The 15283-nt window shown below is 42.3% G+C and overlaps 1 protein-coding gene across 9 annotated transcripts in view; it reads left to right on the top strand.

Moving 5' to 3' along the window:
• Positions 1–15283, top strand: part of PIEZO2 (piezo type mechanosensitive ion channel component 2) — a 443262-nt gene that overhangs the window by 79482 nt on the left and 348497 nt on the right. For all 9 annotated transcript variants that reach the window (XM_044382834.3, XM_057313247.1, XM_044382833.3 and 6 more), the window contains exon 2: positions 4616–4711. In XM_044382834.3, the coding sequence (XP_044238769.2) occupies positions 4616–4711 (96 nt within the window). The remainder of the gene's footprint in view (positions 1–4615; positions 4712–15283) is intronic.

The raw sequence follows: 15283 nt of genomic DNA, 5'->3' as shown, positions 1-15283 counted from the left end.
CATGAACTATTCAACACCTGGTTTTACAGTCGGCTTTATGTCAGATGATTTGCTCAACTGCAGCATCGATGCATGTTTAAGGCAGGCCAGGCTGAGCTATGATGTTTGGTAGGTTAGGTGTATTCAGTGCATTTTCAACTTAGGATATTTTCAACTTACTTTGGTTTTACTGGGACATAATCCCATTGTAAGTCAAGGAAGATCTGTACACAAGCTACAACCAAGTATCTTTATAAATGTTACATGGCCATCTTAACAATTTCATACTTGCAAGAGATTTTTTCCCCTTTCTATTTTGATAAACTAAGTTGTCAAAGTCAAATCATTTCCTTCTTGGAGAGTTTTGCCAAAACTGCTTACCAGCTTTCATCTTTAGAAAATGAAGTTTGTTAATGGGACGAGTTCAATTGTTTACATTTCAAATAATGGTATTAATGTTTATAAAGCACTCTGACTTGATAACTTGTTGACTCACAGTTTGTAACTGTGAGCTCTCTAGGCCTGGCAAAGTCTTTTGTTTGGGAAATTCCTGTCAACGGTTGTCATCTCTTTGGGGAGGTTTCCACATACTTCTGGGTGGTTAAAACCAGGTAGGAATAGTGGAAACTACAGTGCATTCTTCACCAAGTCAGAGAATCTTTCTCCTTTGAACACCTTGGACTGCATTTCAAAATATTGTACTGTCAACAAATTTTTGAGGCAGAGGGAGGAAGTCCAGGTGACCTGACAGTCAATGAGAGGTGTGGGGTATCCACAAACACTGTGTAGCCAGAATACGAGAGCTCATTGCGACGAGTAATCAATGTGCTCCTGAACAAAGGTGACATCATGCTTGATAAAGCAGCAGTTGCCATTTGCCTTCTAAAGCTTTTCTAGCTCGAATGTGTTTTATTGATAAGTTCAAAGGCATATTTTGCCCTTCTTGGGGATAACTCGCTTAGAAATGTCATTTGAAGTCCCCATCAGCTTGGGTGAGCTCCTGGGTAGCAACTTTATACATAAAAAGTAAAGCAGGGAATTCAGGTTGGGCTACTGTCATTAGTCAAATGGGATGATTTCAGGCAAAAATAAATGAAGTTGGATTTTTACAAGTGGCTTGATTTTTTTTTTAAGTTTGGGTATCGCTGCATACAAATCACCTAAGTACTTAGCAGCTTAAAGCAACACACTGTCTGAGTTTCTGGGAGTCAGGAAGCCAGGTGTGGCTCGGGTGGGCACCTCTGGCACAGGCTGTCTCACGGGGCTGCAGCCAAGGGGGTGGCGAGGACACAGTCACTGGAGGAAATGCTTCCAAGCGAACTCATGTGGCTGTTGGCTGGTGAGGGCTGGCTACCGGCTAGAGACTTCAGTTCCTTGCCATATGCCTCTCCCTGGGACAACTCACAACAGGGCAGCAGGCTTCCCTCATAGTGAGCAAGGGGAGAGGCAGAGGGGCAGCCAGGATAGAAGCCACCATGCAGTATCTCTATACTTTTATGGTTTCTGTTTGGTGGGAGCGAGTTATTAGTTCCAGCCCATGTTCAAGAGCAGGAGATGACATCCTGGCGTGACAACCAGGAGGTGGCGATTAACTGGGGGCCATTTGGAGGACGCCTATCACCCTGGGTTGTCCTTGTCTTCTCCTTAAGCTCTTTGGACTACGCTATAAATAATGGTAAGTGAAGACTGTGATGTGGGAAACCAAGAGCAGGTTTCGTTCTCCCCCTCCAAAGTTAATCTTTGAGAATTTCCTCAGTAAACACGTTTCCACCATGTGTAATATGAAACCTTACAGAATGAGGTTATAAAATGGAAACAGCAAGATACATACAAGAGGAGGGCAGGCTCCTGCTCACTCACTGAGCCCCTGAGGGTTAACTAGGGACAGGGTGGACAGGTGAGGACATGATGTCATGCTGGGGCCATGATGCTTCCTAATGATAGTGCAGACTTGGGAACTAGACTCCCAGGCTCAACCCACTGCCTGGTCCCTTAGCTGTGCTTCCTGCTTTTTCATGTGTCAGACGAGAGTGATAACAGTCTCTATAAAGGAGGATAGTAATAGCATGAGTTAACATACATGAAGTGTACCCAGCAGGGCTTGACACAGAGCAAGCACAACTGAGATAAATTAAAAGCAGATGGGTCCTTGAGAATGTTCTTTAAAGTGCTACAATCATACAAGTGAGTTCTAGTTTAGTTTTACCCAGAAGTACTCAGAATTAGGTAACATTGCTATGCAATACTAATTTTCACGTTGCAAAAACACCCTAAAACTAAAAAGAAAGAAATATTCCAATTGATTAGATGTTTGTTGATTGTTGTTGAAATGTCAGCTGTGATGTTTTTATGCGACCAGGCACGCTGTGCACCTTGATACCCTGATTTCCTTCCCTGATGCCCTCACGCCTTTTCATTCCTTTTCATTCATTGTTTCACTGTTCGTCCTGTGTAGGCATGAGCAGCTCCTGCCTTGGGCCCTGGCGATAGCAGAGATGGTCACGGGCATCTAACCAAAGCCTGTGACACTGAATGATAAGTGTTCTGTAAGAGGCACCAGGGAGTGAAATGCATCTGTTTGGGGAGTTTGTGGACATGGACCATGACCCAGAAAAGGAAACTTGTAAGCTATGTAGTGATATGCCTGATGGAGGAAGGATGAGAAGGTGTTGCAGTCAGAGGGAGCGGTGCCGGCAGGACCTAGAGGCAGGAAGCAGCAAAGCATATGGAAGATGCTGGCTGTTCAGTTGGGCAGCAGCGCAGAATGCAGGGATGCACTGGTGGGGCATGGAGCCGCAGGTGGAGGCCGGAGCCAGGCTTGCAGCCTTGAACGAGGGTGAGAACCGGCACTCAGTTGATACCTCAGAGTGACAGCCAGCGCCTTCGGATCCCTTGCAAGGTCCACATGATCTGCCCCCATCCAGGACTCTGCTGGTACCCCAGCTCACTGCGGGGCTGTCTGGGGCAGGTCACAGATTAGGCCCTCTTCTGCTCCAAGTCCCCACCCGGCACCCTTTCCCGTAGAGGCTCTATCAGCTGGCTCACCTACCTCACCTGTTGACCCACATCTCACTTTCTCCTTGGCAATGGTCCACTTTCAGTGCTCCTACTGAATGCTGCAGTCAGTCCTCCTCACCCCCAGTATCCCCTGCTCCCCGTTTCCCTGCTAACTTCACAGTGCTTGTCTTCTAGTATTCTTTGTGACTGACCTTTTATCGTGTTTGTTGTTTATCATATATCTCCCCACCAAAATGTAAGTTCCTGAGTTAGAAAAGGATCTCTGTGGGTCCCAGCACATAGTATATGCTCAATAAATATTTGTCAACTGAATGAATCTCCAATATCTTTGACTTGTTTTTAAGGAGTTTCCCCTATGGGTGGAAAATAAGACGCAGAAGTAAAAGAAATATCTAGAAAGACAGTTCCAACACATTAAAAGAGAAAGGCTCTTTCTGTTTGTGGCTTCCCTCCTTCCCTAGGACACCATGCCTCACTTTGCTCTACTGTGTCTCTGATTGCTGGCTTCTAGAGTAAGCCACCAGAAGCAAGGGCTGGGGGTTGGCGTATGCCATGCTCCTGCTGTTCAAATGCTGTCTCGAGGTCAGCACTTCTTGATCTGGTCTCCCTGTCCAGGTACCATGTCTCTTTCCTCCATTTTCTCTCCTACCAACTTTCCTTCCAACATTTTTCCACCTGCGTCATCATTAACAGATTTCCTCATCCCACAGACTCATACTCAGACCTTCTCATCTTTGGTTTTTCTTTAGTCATCCAATAAATTTATTTTTTATTGCTATAATGTGCTCATTTTCTCCTCCCTGGATAATAATGAGGATGCTTATGATAAATGCTTGTGTTTTTGAGGGCTTCCTGTATATAAGATGCTGAGCCATAGGTATTATTATATATCATTCTATTTATTCCTCAGAATGAGTCTATGAGTTAGACACAGTTATCACAGATGGGGAAATGGGAACCTGGAAAGGGAAGGCACCCCCTTGGAGCAAATCTCTGGAGTTCTAGCTCTAAGATAAGCAATGCAGAAGGAGGAGAGTGGGGTCGGAAGCCTGGCAGACCCAAAGTTAATTCTAACTCAGTCAAGTCCTAGTTGGGAGATTCAGGTGAATGACTATGAGTCTTTCTGAGCCTGAGTGTTCTTACTTGTAAAATGAGGATTAAATGAGATAATTTGTGTAAAGCCCTGCCATGGAGCATTGAGTAAATCTTCTTCTTCTTTTTTTTTCTCTTTTTTCTCCTCTCTTCCATGGCCAGCCTTACCTGAACACCCCAAACCCTCACCAATCCCGTTGCCCTGTATATTTCTGTAGCAATTTTAATTTTTACAGCTTAATTTATGACTTATTTGTGGGTTGCCTCCATTCAGGTATTACATGGGTGTTGCCTTCTTGGTTAGATTTTAAGAGCAGGGGCCATGCATTTTAATTCTTCATTTCTCATGACGCTCAACATAGTGAGCATAAAAGCTCAGCCTTTACTTCCTAACTGACATATCTACCTAGGTCACCATTTGATCCAGCGGTCCCTGATGCAGTAACCCACACAAGCCTGTGCACACTGGTCCCAGCAGCCTGCCATTATTACTGACGTTCCCTCTCTTCTCTCTTCCCAATTGCAGCGTGTGCGTTCCGGTACAATGGGCTCTCCTTTGTCTACCTCATCTACCTCTTGCTCATCCCTTTGTTCTCAGAACCAACAAAAGCGACGATGCAAGGTAAGAGATGTTTACTGTTCCCTACCATGCTCTGAATGCATTTTGCTGGGCTGCTTGGTTTGTGTTTATCTGATGGGTAAGATGCTGTCTATGCATCACGTTGGTCCAACTAGGAGCGGGCATCAAGCATTTGGGCAACTGCAAGTTGAGTAGTGTGGAGCTTGTTGGTGACACGTTTTTGTCACTTACACAGCTATCCTCCCATACAAGTTCCCAAGTCGGTCTTGATTGGTAGGCTTGCAGTGTATCTGGAACATTTTGGCTAGTTAAGATGAACTCAACGTATTTTCAATAAAATAAGGCAGAGCGTGGAGCAATATTGGCACATGCTTTGCATATTGGGTTGCTGGGGAGAATGTGGCAGCAAGCAGAAAGGAGGCAGAGCATGGTCTTACATTTCAAGCTATGTAGCAAGAGAACTGGGTAAGACCAGGTCCCAGTCATGCCTTGTTTATACATCAGCTGAGATCTCTTACACATGCCTCAATCAAGTACTGAAAGAGAGTAATCTGAGTCTGGGGGATAGTTTCTCAAGCATGTCACTGCAAAATTTTAGATCCATTTCCCATTACTCTGCATGAATCTGCAGGCATAGAAAAGAATGTGACTGTTTCTTCTAAGGCTGTAATTAAGAAGCATGGTCTGGCTTGTAAATTTATATATCTGAAGTTCTTCCACAAGTATAAACATTATACCACACCAAATCAATTTAATAGTTTAGTTTTCCAAACAATACCATCAGAAACAAGGACTGTGCCCAGCGTCTTAGGTGCGTGTGATGGCCGTATATTAACCTGGAAAAACAAAAGGGAGTTGTGTTTGACCCCCACCGATGGAGTGGCACGGGAAAGGCCGTTGGTTGTTGTTGTCAACTCATGGTGGTGATTCTTCAGGAAAAGAAGTGAAGAGTTGGTGTTCGTAGAACAGCAAATAATGGCTCTGTCTTTCCCATTCTCCCCCTTAATTATTGCATTTATAATGCGTACTATGTTTCCTCATCTGAATAATTAGGACTGCACATGCTAGGATGACTTTCCTGCCTGAGGGAGAACCTAAGTGACAGCTCTTCTAAGTCACTTAAATCCTTAATACATAAAGTAAAGACGAGCTAGAGAAAAGTGAGTGTGTACAAATCCACATCAAACCTCAAAATCCCTGTTCATGGGACCACACCCTCATTCCGACAGTTCAACATTAACCAAGACATTGAAACGGTAGTTTTGGGCCTCAAAGCCAAAATTATTATAGCGTACAGGCAGCTTGAATTTCATGGCTTGGAGCTCATGTTTCAAAAAAAAAAAAAAAAGGTATCATACACATTCGGAAGAAAGTGCTTTAAAAAGGAGCACCTGTATAGATGCGATTAAATTATCCCTTCCTTTTATATCAGGGTGTCTGCTTATTGTTTTATCTGGATTTCAGGTAATGGGGTTTTCCCCTTCAGACTTAGAGCACAGCAGCTGGCTTTGCCTTCTTCCCTGCTAACCAGCCTTGCTTTCTGTCGGGCTGACTCAGTCTCTGTAGGAGTTGGTGTGCAACTATGTCCCGAGCGTGGGACCATCACCCCATTGTTTATACCCGGGCGCACCAGGGACTGATGTCAGGAAGCTCAGAGGTGAAACATAAAATCAAAAGCAAACAGCAGCTCTTCTCTATGTAAAGAAATATCCAGAGTTAACAAAATGTGACAAGGTCAGCGCACAAGCAAAGCACAGGGAGCGCCCACACGTGTCTGCTGGTGCTGCTCCTAGTGCTGGAGAGGGAAGCACAGGCCCCGAAAGGGAAACCCACAGGCATCCTTCCAGTTAGTATTATGGAAGCAGAGTTGTGATTACTTTCCTCTTTCCTGCATTTCAGTGCCAAGAAGCATGACTGAGAGTCAACGGAAGCTCATTTATTTATTTATTTGTTTGTTTATGGGAACACAGAGGGTATCTAGGAGAGGATGTCCCACACATTTTTTCCAAACACGTAGGACTCACAGTCCAGGTCTTTCTAAGGTCTGTGTTTTGAGATATCCCACGCTGGGCACTTCCGGTGGTGCGCAGTCCAGGACGTCGAAGCCCACTTGGCATGGACGCAAGGAAGCAACGGGTCTGGAAGATTGGTCGCGGTGTGGCTTTTCAGGAAGACTTGGGTTCACACAGACTCGGGCCTTCAAGTTCATGTTCACACACATTTCTCCTGAATCGATAAGAAAGTACATTCTCAGACTGAAAGAACTGTTAGCAATCTCCTTACCACCTGCTCGCAGACAGTCCGCCTGAAACCTAGGTGCCTTCAGACTGCCTCTGGAGCCATATGCGCCTGCACACATTGCGGGGACCCTGTAATGACGTAGACCTCCCTGAGCCAAAAGTGTGGTGCAGACGTGGAAAAGTTACTCCGTGCCCCTCTGCCCTGCATTTGGTGTGCTGGATTTATTTTTCTCTTGTGGCATTATTTTTCCTCTAAGTATACAGAGGGCCTAGCACGTGGAGAACTTCCCAGTTGTAACTTGGAGGGTGCTCCTGTGGCTTCATTCCTGGGATAGTTCTGAATGTAAATCGCACTCTCTCCACGGTTGCTGTGTAGACAAGGTTGTCTGCTTATTTTGATCTCAGCGCCCCCCGCAGCACCCAGAACATCGGAGTGTTATGGAGACGCTCCCCGTGCCTATGATCTAGTGAAGATTTGCTGTAAGTCTGGAAATGACTGCGTCCTGCAGGACGGAATATCAGGGGCAGGGAGCAGTTATATGCTGAAATGTTATCAAGCTAAAAAGAAAAAGAGTAGGGATGGTGACTTGGCAGCTTACTCGTGGCCTCATCTGAACCATTAAGTCTAGAATCGGAAGAGCTTTCAGGACTCATGGAACACGTTCCATACATGCTGTTTCTTCACAATCACTGATGGGCCAGGGAGCTACCAGTCTCCCTGGGAGGTCTTAGGCGGCTCTCTCTTGGATAGACCTGAAGTCCACCTGGCCGCACAAGGATACCCAAGCCATAGGAACCAACTCAGAGCAATAAAGAAAGAATTAACAGAGATTGGAGGATTATAGTCATCAGAAGATTTCATAATTAGATTATAGGAATATTGTGATGGGATTGGCTTCAACTACATCATTTTGTGGGTCTTTTATAAATCTAGGATTCTAGAATTCTTGTTTTTCTAGTAAAGATTTCCGAATGTGTAATTACCTTAGTAGGATTGTATCAGTCAGGGCCCAACCAGAAACCACAAGCCACCCTAGGCACTTTCAGAGGAAACGTGATGGAGGGGGTGGGTTACCAGAGATGGTGAAGAGCCAAGAAGTCAAGAGGAAGGTTGGGGGACTTAGGTCTGGCAGAGCAGGGAGGAATGGGGGGAGGAAGAGCGGCCATGAGCAGAACTTGGACCCAAGAGCCACCTGTGCATCACTAGAACCACAGGAGGTGGTCAGGGAACGGATCTGTGCAGACAGGCCGTGACTAACGCTCCTCTTGTTAGTCAGGTGAGTCAAATGAGACCGTTTCATGTTCATTGTCAGTAAACTGCCTATAGCTTTTCAAACATAGGGCGTGGTGGTGGAGGGGCTCGTCTTTCCCTTCGCTCTGTCCCCTGGAGGCACTTCCCCCTTTCAGAATCTCCTCTAGGCCACCTTGTGCTGGAAGCTGAGGTGGAAATTTGGAATCCCATCTGAGGACTGAGGCACCCCTTCTCCAGCCCCCAGGAGGCCTTGTCTATAACAGTGCATAGTGGCATTTCTCCCTGGGAATTGGTGGCTGAAGGAGACACACACACACACACACACACACACACACACAGGTGTGCACACTCAGCCCATGGAGAGCAGGGACCTTTGATCTGCATTGGTCAGTGTGCAATTAGTTCCCTCAACAAGACCCTCACCTCTATTCTTGCCCTTTGATTCCCCAGGCAAGTCATATTTTGGAGCAATGTGTCCCCTGAGCTCACAGGGTGTCTCTTGCAAGCCACTCTCAGTAGGCTTGGAGATCTTTCTACAATATCTAATTCTCTCGGCTTCTCCAACATTCTCTCCTGTATCCTCCATGGGGCAAGGAGCCACAGTTTGGAAACAAACATCCTTTGCCATGGTATTCATTGGAAAATGAGGGAGGCTTGGTGCCTCAGCTTTTTAGGGTTGCCCCTGAAACTGAGCTAGAGTCCCATTTTAATACATTTATTTATTGAGTCTCTTTCTCTTTTAATATGTAAAGTTCAAGATGGGAAAGATTTTGCTGTTTTGTTTACTACTGCATTTCCAGGACACAGAAATGATGTCCAGTGTATAGTAGGTGGTTAGTAAATATTTATGAGATGAATGAGTGAATGAATGAATGAATTTATTCTCAGAGTCCTGCATTTTAGCAGCACTTATAAACACAGCTATAGTCCTTTGCTTACCTCAATATCCATAATAGCCAACATCATAGAGCAATTTACTGCGTATAACTGTCCTTTGGAGACAGAAGCTTAGGGTAGAAAGGGCCATGGGATTTTGCTATTTTATATTTAATTGGGATCAGAGGATCACGAGAAATTTAATAAATCAAGATGTTTTATGCTCTTACTTACAGGCATTTTATTTAAGTATATAGTATTTCAGGAAGGGAAATAAATCTTTTTCTGCTGCTTACCTAATGGTGTGCTTTGCATTCAGATTGAGACTGTACTCCAATAAAGATGAACTAATATATAATTAGCTGCAGGTGGCCCAAACATTCAAAGTTGAGGAACTGTTAAGTTCTTTAACAGGACACACATTCCCTATGCCTTATGGCATTTTGAGTGCATCATGTCCGCCAAGATGATGGAAGAGTTGTATTTTGTTTGGATGGAATATAAGTAATAAAACATGAGATATGGAAGAAGACCATGGTAAATATCCAGTATATACTGGCTAATAATAATATTATTATTTTGAAGAACAACATCATTACTTTGAACATCAGAATGAGCAAGATTTAGAAATCTCAATCTCATGTGCATGACCATTGCCAATATTTACGTCAGGACTTACCCTAGTGCTTTCTAAATATCTAGCTAAGAATTAGATGATTTCCAGGGTTTCTTGCTAAATAACATTTAAGTCAAGTAACCTGTTAATAAAGAGCCAGTAGCTCTACCTATTAAGTACATATTATTATTTGGATGCATGAACTAGTTTAATTCTAGCAACAACCTTTTGAGGGAGCTGCTACTATTATTAAAAACTGTTACCAGAAATCCTTACGGACAGAGACTGAGTTCCAGATGAGTTGAGAACAAGGCCCTAGGACACACAGGTGCCATGTGGGTGGCTGGACACTCTTAGCTACTGTGTTGTTCTGACTCATGCCCAGGACAGGTCCTCTGGAGATTTGCGAGGGACAAGGGAAACCTAGTCATTTAATGAATACTTGATGGCTGATAGATTACCAGGCCCTGGGTACAATGGTTTGGAGAAATAGTTTGAGTATATTTAAAGGAGATACTTGAATTTGCATTGGTGAAGATTGATGATATACATGTTATGTTATATAGAAATTACATCTTGCTAAGTGTGACTGGTCATTTCTTTCAACAACTATTAATTGAAAAGCACCCTTCACACAACACTGTGTTTGGATTTGTGGAGGATAAAAAGGTGAAGAAAACAGGGTTCTTCACTGGAATAGCCACCCAAACACACAGATATTATATATCTCACTGAATGAGATAGCCTCTTGCAAAGAGGTCATTGGAAGCCATATGCTTATTCAGTGATGCTGTCATTTCTCTAAACTTATCTCATGTTACTTCCTTGCGGTTGCCTAAAGAGTTTGCCTTGAGTAGGCTCAATGGTTGCAAGCCACTGTCCTCTTAAGGTGGGTCTGATATGTACAACATTGGGTGTCAAGTTCAATGGGGAAAAAAACTGATGATGAAATTAGTCATGTCAGTTGTAGGGGGGAAAAAAAGATAAAACCTGGAGTATTTAGTATAAACAAAGTATCTGAAGGTCATCCTTCATTATAAATGAGGTTTAAAATTTCTTTGAATGAGAATACCGTTGTTGATACACGCAAATGACAAATACACACGGAGCGTCTTTCCGTGATGGACGTATGTACATGTAAGGGTGTGTTGCCTCTAGGATGTCACTATGAAATGAGATACACAAACGAGAAGGCAGAATCCTGGAGGAAGCAGTGATTAACTCGATTTGCTCTGGAATCTTGACTATGATAGTTAGGCAGTGCCTACTTGACCCAGACCAGAGAATCAGATGTAATATCTGGAGATGTGCCTGAACTGAAGATATTAGTAATAATAAAAGTAGCCAACTTTTATGTCACAGGTACTGTTCTAAGCACTCCCTATATACTCCCTATACTCCCTATATACTAACTCTCTGTATACTATGTAGTCCCTATATACTAACTCCCTATATACCCCCTATATACTATATAGTCCCTATATACTGACTCATTTAATTACAAGATAGAAAAATGATGTATTGAAAAGGCAGAACCTCCATTCTGGAGTGAAAAAAACCACATTTATTGTTAACTGGATTATAAATCCACTTAATAAACTAGGAATACCACATACTAAAGTACTAATACTATGACTGTCTCCTCTTTATTAAGACATTGGTGGGAAAGCTACATTAGTGAGACTTAGTCACATTTTGGCCAGTCTAGATTCTTGTTCTCCTTTGCCATCCCACTTCCCCGAGTCTTTCCATGTGTCCACAGGGGTCCTTCCCCATAAAGCTGGGATAGACTGCCTCTTTTCATGTACCTACCATAAATCCTTAGGTTTTGACTCTGTAAATGTTCAGGGTCCAGAGCGTTTTTCAGTTGGTTCCAACAGGAAATTTTACATCTTTTCGTATACTCTTGATAAATAATTGTTCTAATATTAGAGGCATACATCTAGCTACAGTGTGAAATTTGCTATTTGCTAGAAATTGCTTCTGTCTTCTTGCTTGGTCCTGCCAGCAAGTTATCTTTGCTAATGTGTTCTCTTGCAGGCTGGCAGATAAAAGGGTCTTATCTTACTAGTACTATTCAATGAGTACAGTCACTTACTTATTGGGAGCTACTTGAATAGGGATTCTCCAAATTACAAGACAAACAGCACTCCCTGGGCAATATTTACCATTGATGTACAGTAAGAATAGCTTAGAAACATCATCGTCTCATCAGTTCACATGTGAAATGTTTACATCACACACACACACACACACACACACACACACACACACACACACACACACATGCTAAGGCAGATGGAAACGATTGTTGTCTAAGGTGTGTAATTATTTCTAATGACAAAGTTGTCTTCTTGTCTGAGGACCCATACTCCTTCTAAAAGCCGTCTTCCCGAAGATTGGGCAACCCTGTAAGAGATAAGAACAAAATTCCCAGTGGCGGGGGAAAGGGAAGGACCTTGGGTGCCTGTGTGGATCTTGTTTTGTCTCTCCAGTTACGATGGCGGGCTCCTCCTGGAGTAGGTGAGGCACAGGTGGAGGGCCCAGCTCTGCGCCCAGGCCAGTCAGATTGCCAGACGAATAACAGAACCAAACACTGCCAACCATTTCCGGCTTTGCCCTCAAAATTTTTTCAATATGTGGTTTTGTGGAGGAGATCTTTTTCTTCCCTGTGATGAAAGGAGTGAGTCCCTGAAATATCTTTTTTTTTTTCGAATAATCTTTGCTTCATTATTGCGAACAAGGTACCGATTTCCCTGGCATAATTCCTTGCATTTAAACACACAAGTTACTAAGAACGTATTTTTTCCAGGTCATTGGGATCTCTTTCAGCGTTTGGCAGGGGGATAGAATTAGGGAAGGTAGTAAAGGAGAGGTTTCACTGTGCATTGGTGACAATGGTGAGCAAGTGAAATTTTTAGCAGGCCGAGTTAACTTTTGTAAATAATTGCCTAAGTTATTCTAGACGACAGGGGAGAGAAAAAAAGGTATTTTCTTCTAACCATCTCCAAACAAGGGTCTTAGTTTAGGAGGAAATTGTACTGTACTAACACAAGAAGTCAGTGTGTGTGTGTAAAATAATCATCAAAAGGACCTTACTCTGAGGTTCTCACCCAGGATGGACTATACCTGAATCACTAATGGCACCCCAAGAAAAGAAGAATGATGATCAGTTTGCCTACATGAAGAGGTAAAGAGGTCTGCTAACTTGTAAAAACATGTTTAGACGTCAGAGAGGAAATAGTAGCAGATATTTAAAACTGCTTGCATCTGGTTTTTGTTAAAAACACTGTTAGTCTTTATACCATTAGACTTATTATTGCTATGTTTTATTATGTCATAATAAAGCAAAAAGCAAGAGAATATTTAATTGAGTAAATTATTAGGTGTTTTACTATGAATATCAGCTCACCACCAAGAGGAGTGCTAACAAAAATAATGAGATCTTGTTTCTTGGATTTTTTGAATGAACTAATTATAGGTCCTTTTTGGGGATGGTACAGATGTAGTATTCTATTGTTTTAAATTTGGAAAACACTGCTCAGTCAGACAGAGGGGCTTTCAGGGAATACACATGTAATTCTCAGCTCAGGAAACATTGGGTCATGTTATCTTATGACTAGGGATAGGTTTCCAGAAGTCCCACAATTTTTGCTTTATTTGGCTATGATATACCAAACCTATAATAGGGCTTCAGCTGTTGTTCAAATGCTGGCCTATCATTACAGTGAGGCAGTCCACCTGAACTGATATCAGTTTGTTGACCTCATCTTCAAATTACTATTCTTTTGTTTATTCATTTGACAAACATGGGTGCCTACCCTGTCAGGTCAGGTACTGGGCAATTGGATATACTAAGTTAAACAGTACAGGTTCTCTGCCCCAGGATGTGGAATCCAGCTCTGCCATTTATTAACTGCATGGTCTTGGGCAAGTTCCTTACCTTCTCAGAGTCCTTGACACTGGTCTTGGACACAGTATTAAGAGATCTGTGTGTGGAGCTGTTGTGTTCATGGGAACCTAGTTGTGTGATATGTGCTGAATAGATGGATGAAGAGCTCTAGAAATCACAGACCCTTTCCTAAAGTTTTTATTGTAGTTGACATACATTGTTATATCAGTTTCAGGTGTACAACATAGTGCTTCAGCATTTATATATATTATGAAGTGATTACCTCCATACATCTGACCACCAACTGTCACCGTACAATGTTGTTGCAGTATTATTAACTGTATTTCCCATGCTGTACATTGACTCCCCATGACTTATTTATTTGATAAACGGAAGTTTGTACTTTTCCATCCTCTTCCCCTATTTCATCTATCCCCTTCCTTCCTCCAACAACCACCAGATGGTTCTGTTTCTATAAGTCTGTTTCTCATTTATATTTTAGATTCCATATATAAGTTAAATCATACAGTATTTGTTTTTCTCTATCTGACATATTTTACTTAGCACAATATCTTCTAGGTCCATCCATGTTGTCACAAATGGCAAGACTTCATGCTTTCTTATGGCTGAGTAATAGTCTCCTCTATGTATATAGTTGTGTGTGTGTGTGTGTGTGTGTGTGTGTGTGTGTGTGTGTGGTTGTGTATTTTCTTAATCCATTCATCTATCAATGGATGCTTAGTTTGCTTCCGTATCTTGGCTAAATAATGCTGCAGTGACCATAGGGTGCATTTATCTTTTTGAATTACTGTTTTTATTTTGTTTGGATAAATATTTAGAAATGGAACTGCTGGGTCATATAGTAGTTCTATCTTTAATTTTTTGAGGAACCTTCATACTGTTTTACACAGTGACTGTATCAATTTACATTCCCACCAACTGTGCACGAGGGTTCCTTTTTCTCCATGTACACACCAAAAATGATATCTCATTGTGGTTTTGATTTTCATTTCCCTGATGATTAAAGATATTGAACCTCTTTTCATGTGTCTGTTGGCCATCTGTAGGTCCTCTTTGGAGAAATGTCTATTCAGATCTTCTCCCCATTTCTAAATTGGGTTGTGTGATTATTTATATTGTGTTGTATTAGTTCTTTATATATTTTGGGTATTAGCCCCTATTGGTTATATCATTTGCAAACATCTTCTCCCATTCAGTAGGTTGCCTTTTTGTTTTGTTGACAGTTTCCTTTGCTATGTAGAAGCTTTTTAATTTTATGTAGTCCCATTTATTTAGTTTAGTTTTTATTGGCCTTGCCCAAGGAGACAGATTCAAAAATCTATTGTTAAGACTGATGTCAGAGAGGTTACTGCCTATGGTTTTTTCTAGAAGCTTTATGCTTCTGGTCTTACATTTAAGCCTTTAATCCATTTCAAGTTTATTTTTGTGTCTGGTGTAGAAAGTGGTCCAGTTTCATTCTTTTGCATGGAGCTCTCCAGTTTTCCCAACAACATTTATTGAGGAATCTTTTTCCCAGTGAATATTCTTGCCTCCTTTGTTAAAGATTAACTGAGTCTATAAGTGTGGGTTTATTTCTGGGCTTTCTATATTAAGTTCAACACCATTGTGTGTCTGTTTTTATGCCAGTACCACACAGTTTTGATTACCATAGCTTTGTAGTATAGTTTGAAGTCAGGGAGCATAATACTTCAGCTTTGTTCTTTCTCAAGATTGCTTT

Source organism: Ursus arctos, unplaced genomic scaffold, assembly GCF_023065955.2.
Source record: "Ursus arctos isolate Adak ecotype North America unplaced genomic scaffold, UrsArc2.0 scaffold_17, whole genome shotgun sequence".
NCBI lineage: Eukaryota > Metazoa > Chordata > Mammalia > Carnivora > Ursidae > Ursus > Ursus arctos.
The sequence above is the reverse complement of the archived record's forward strand: the minus strand, read 5'-3'. Positions and strand labels throughout refer to the sequence as shown.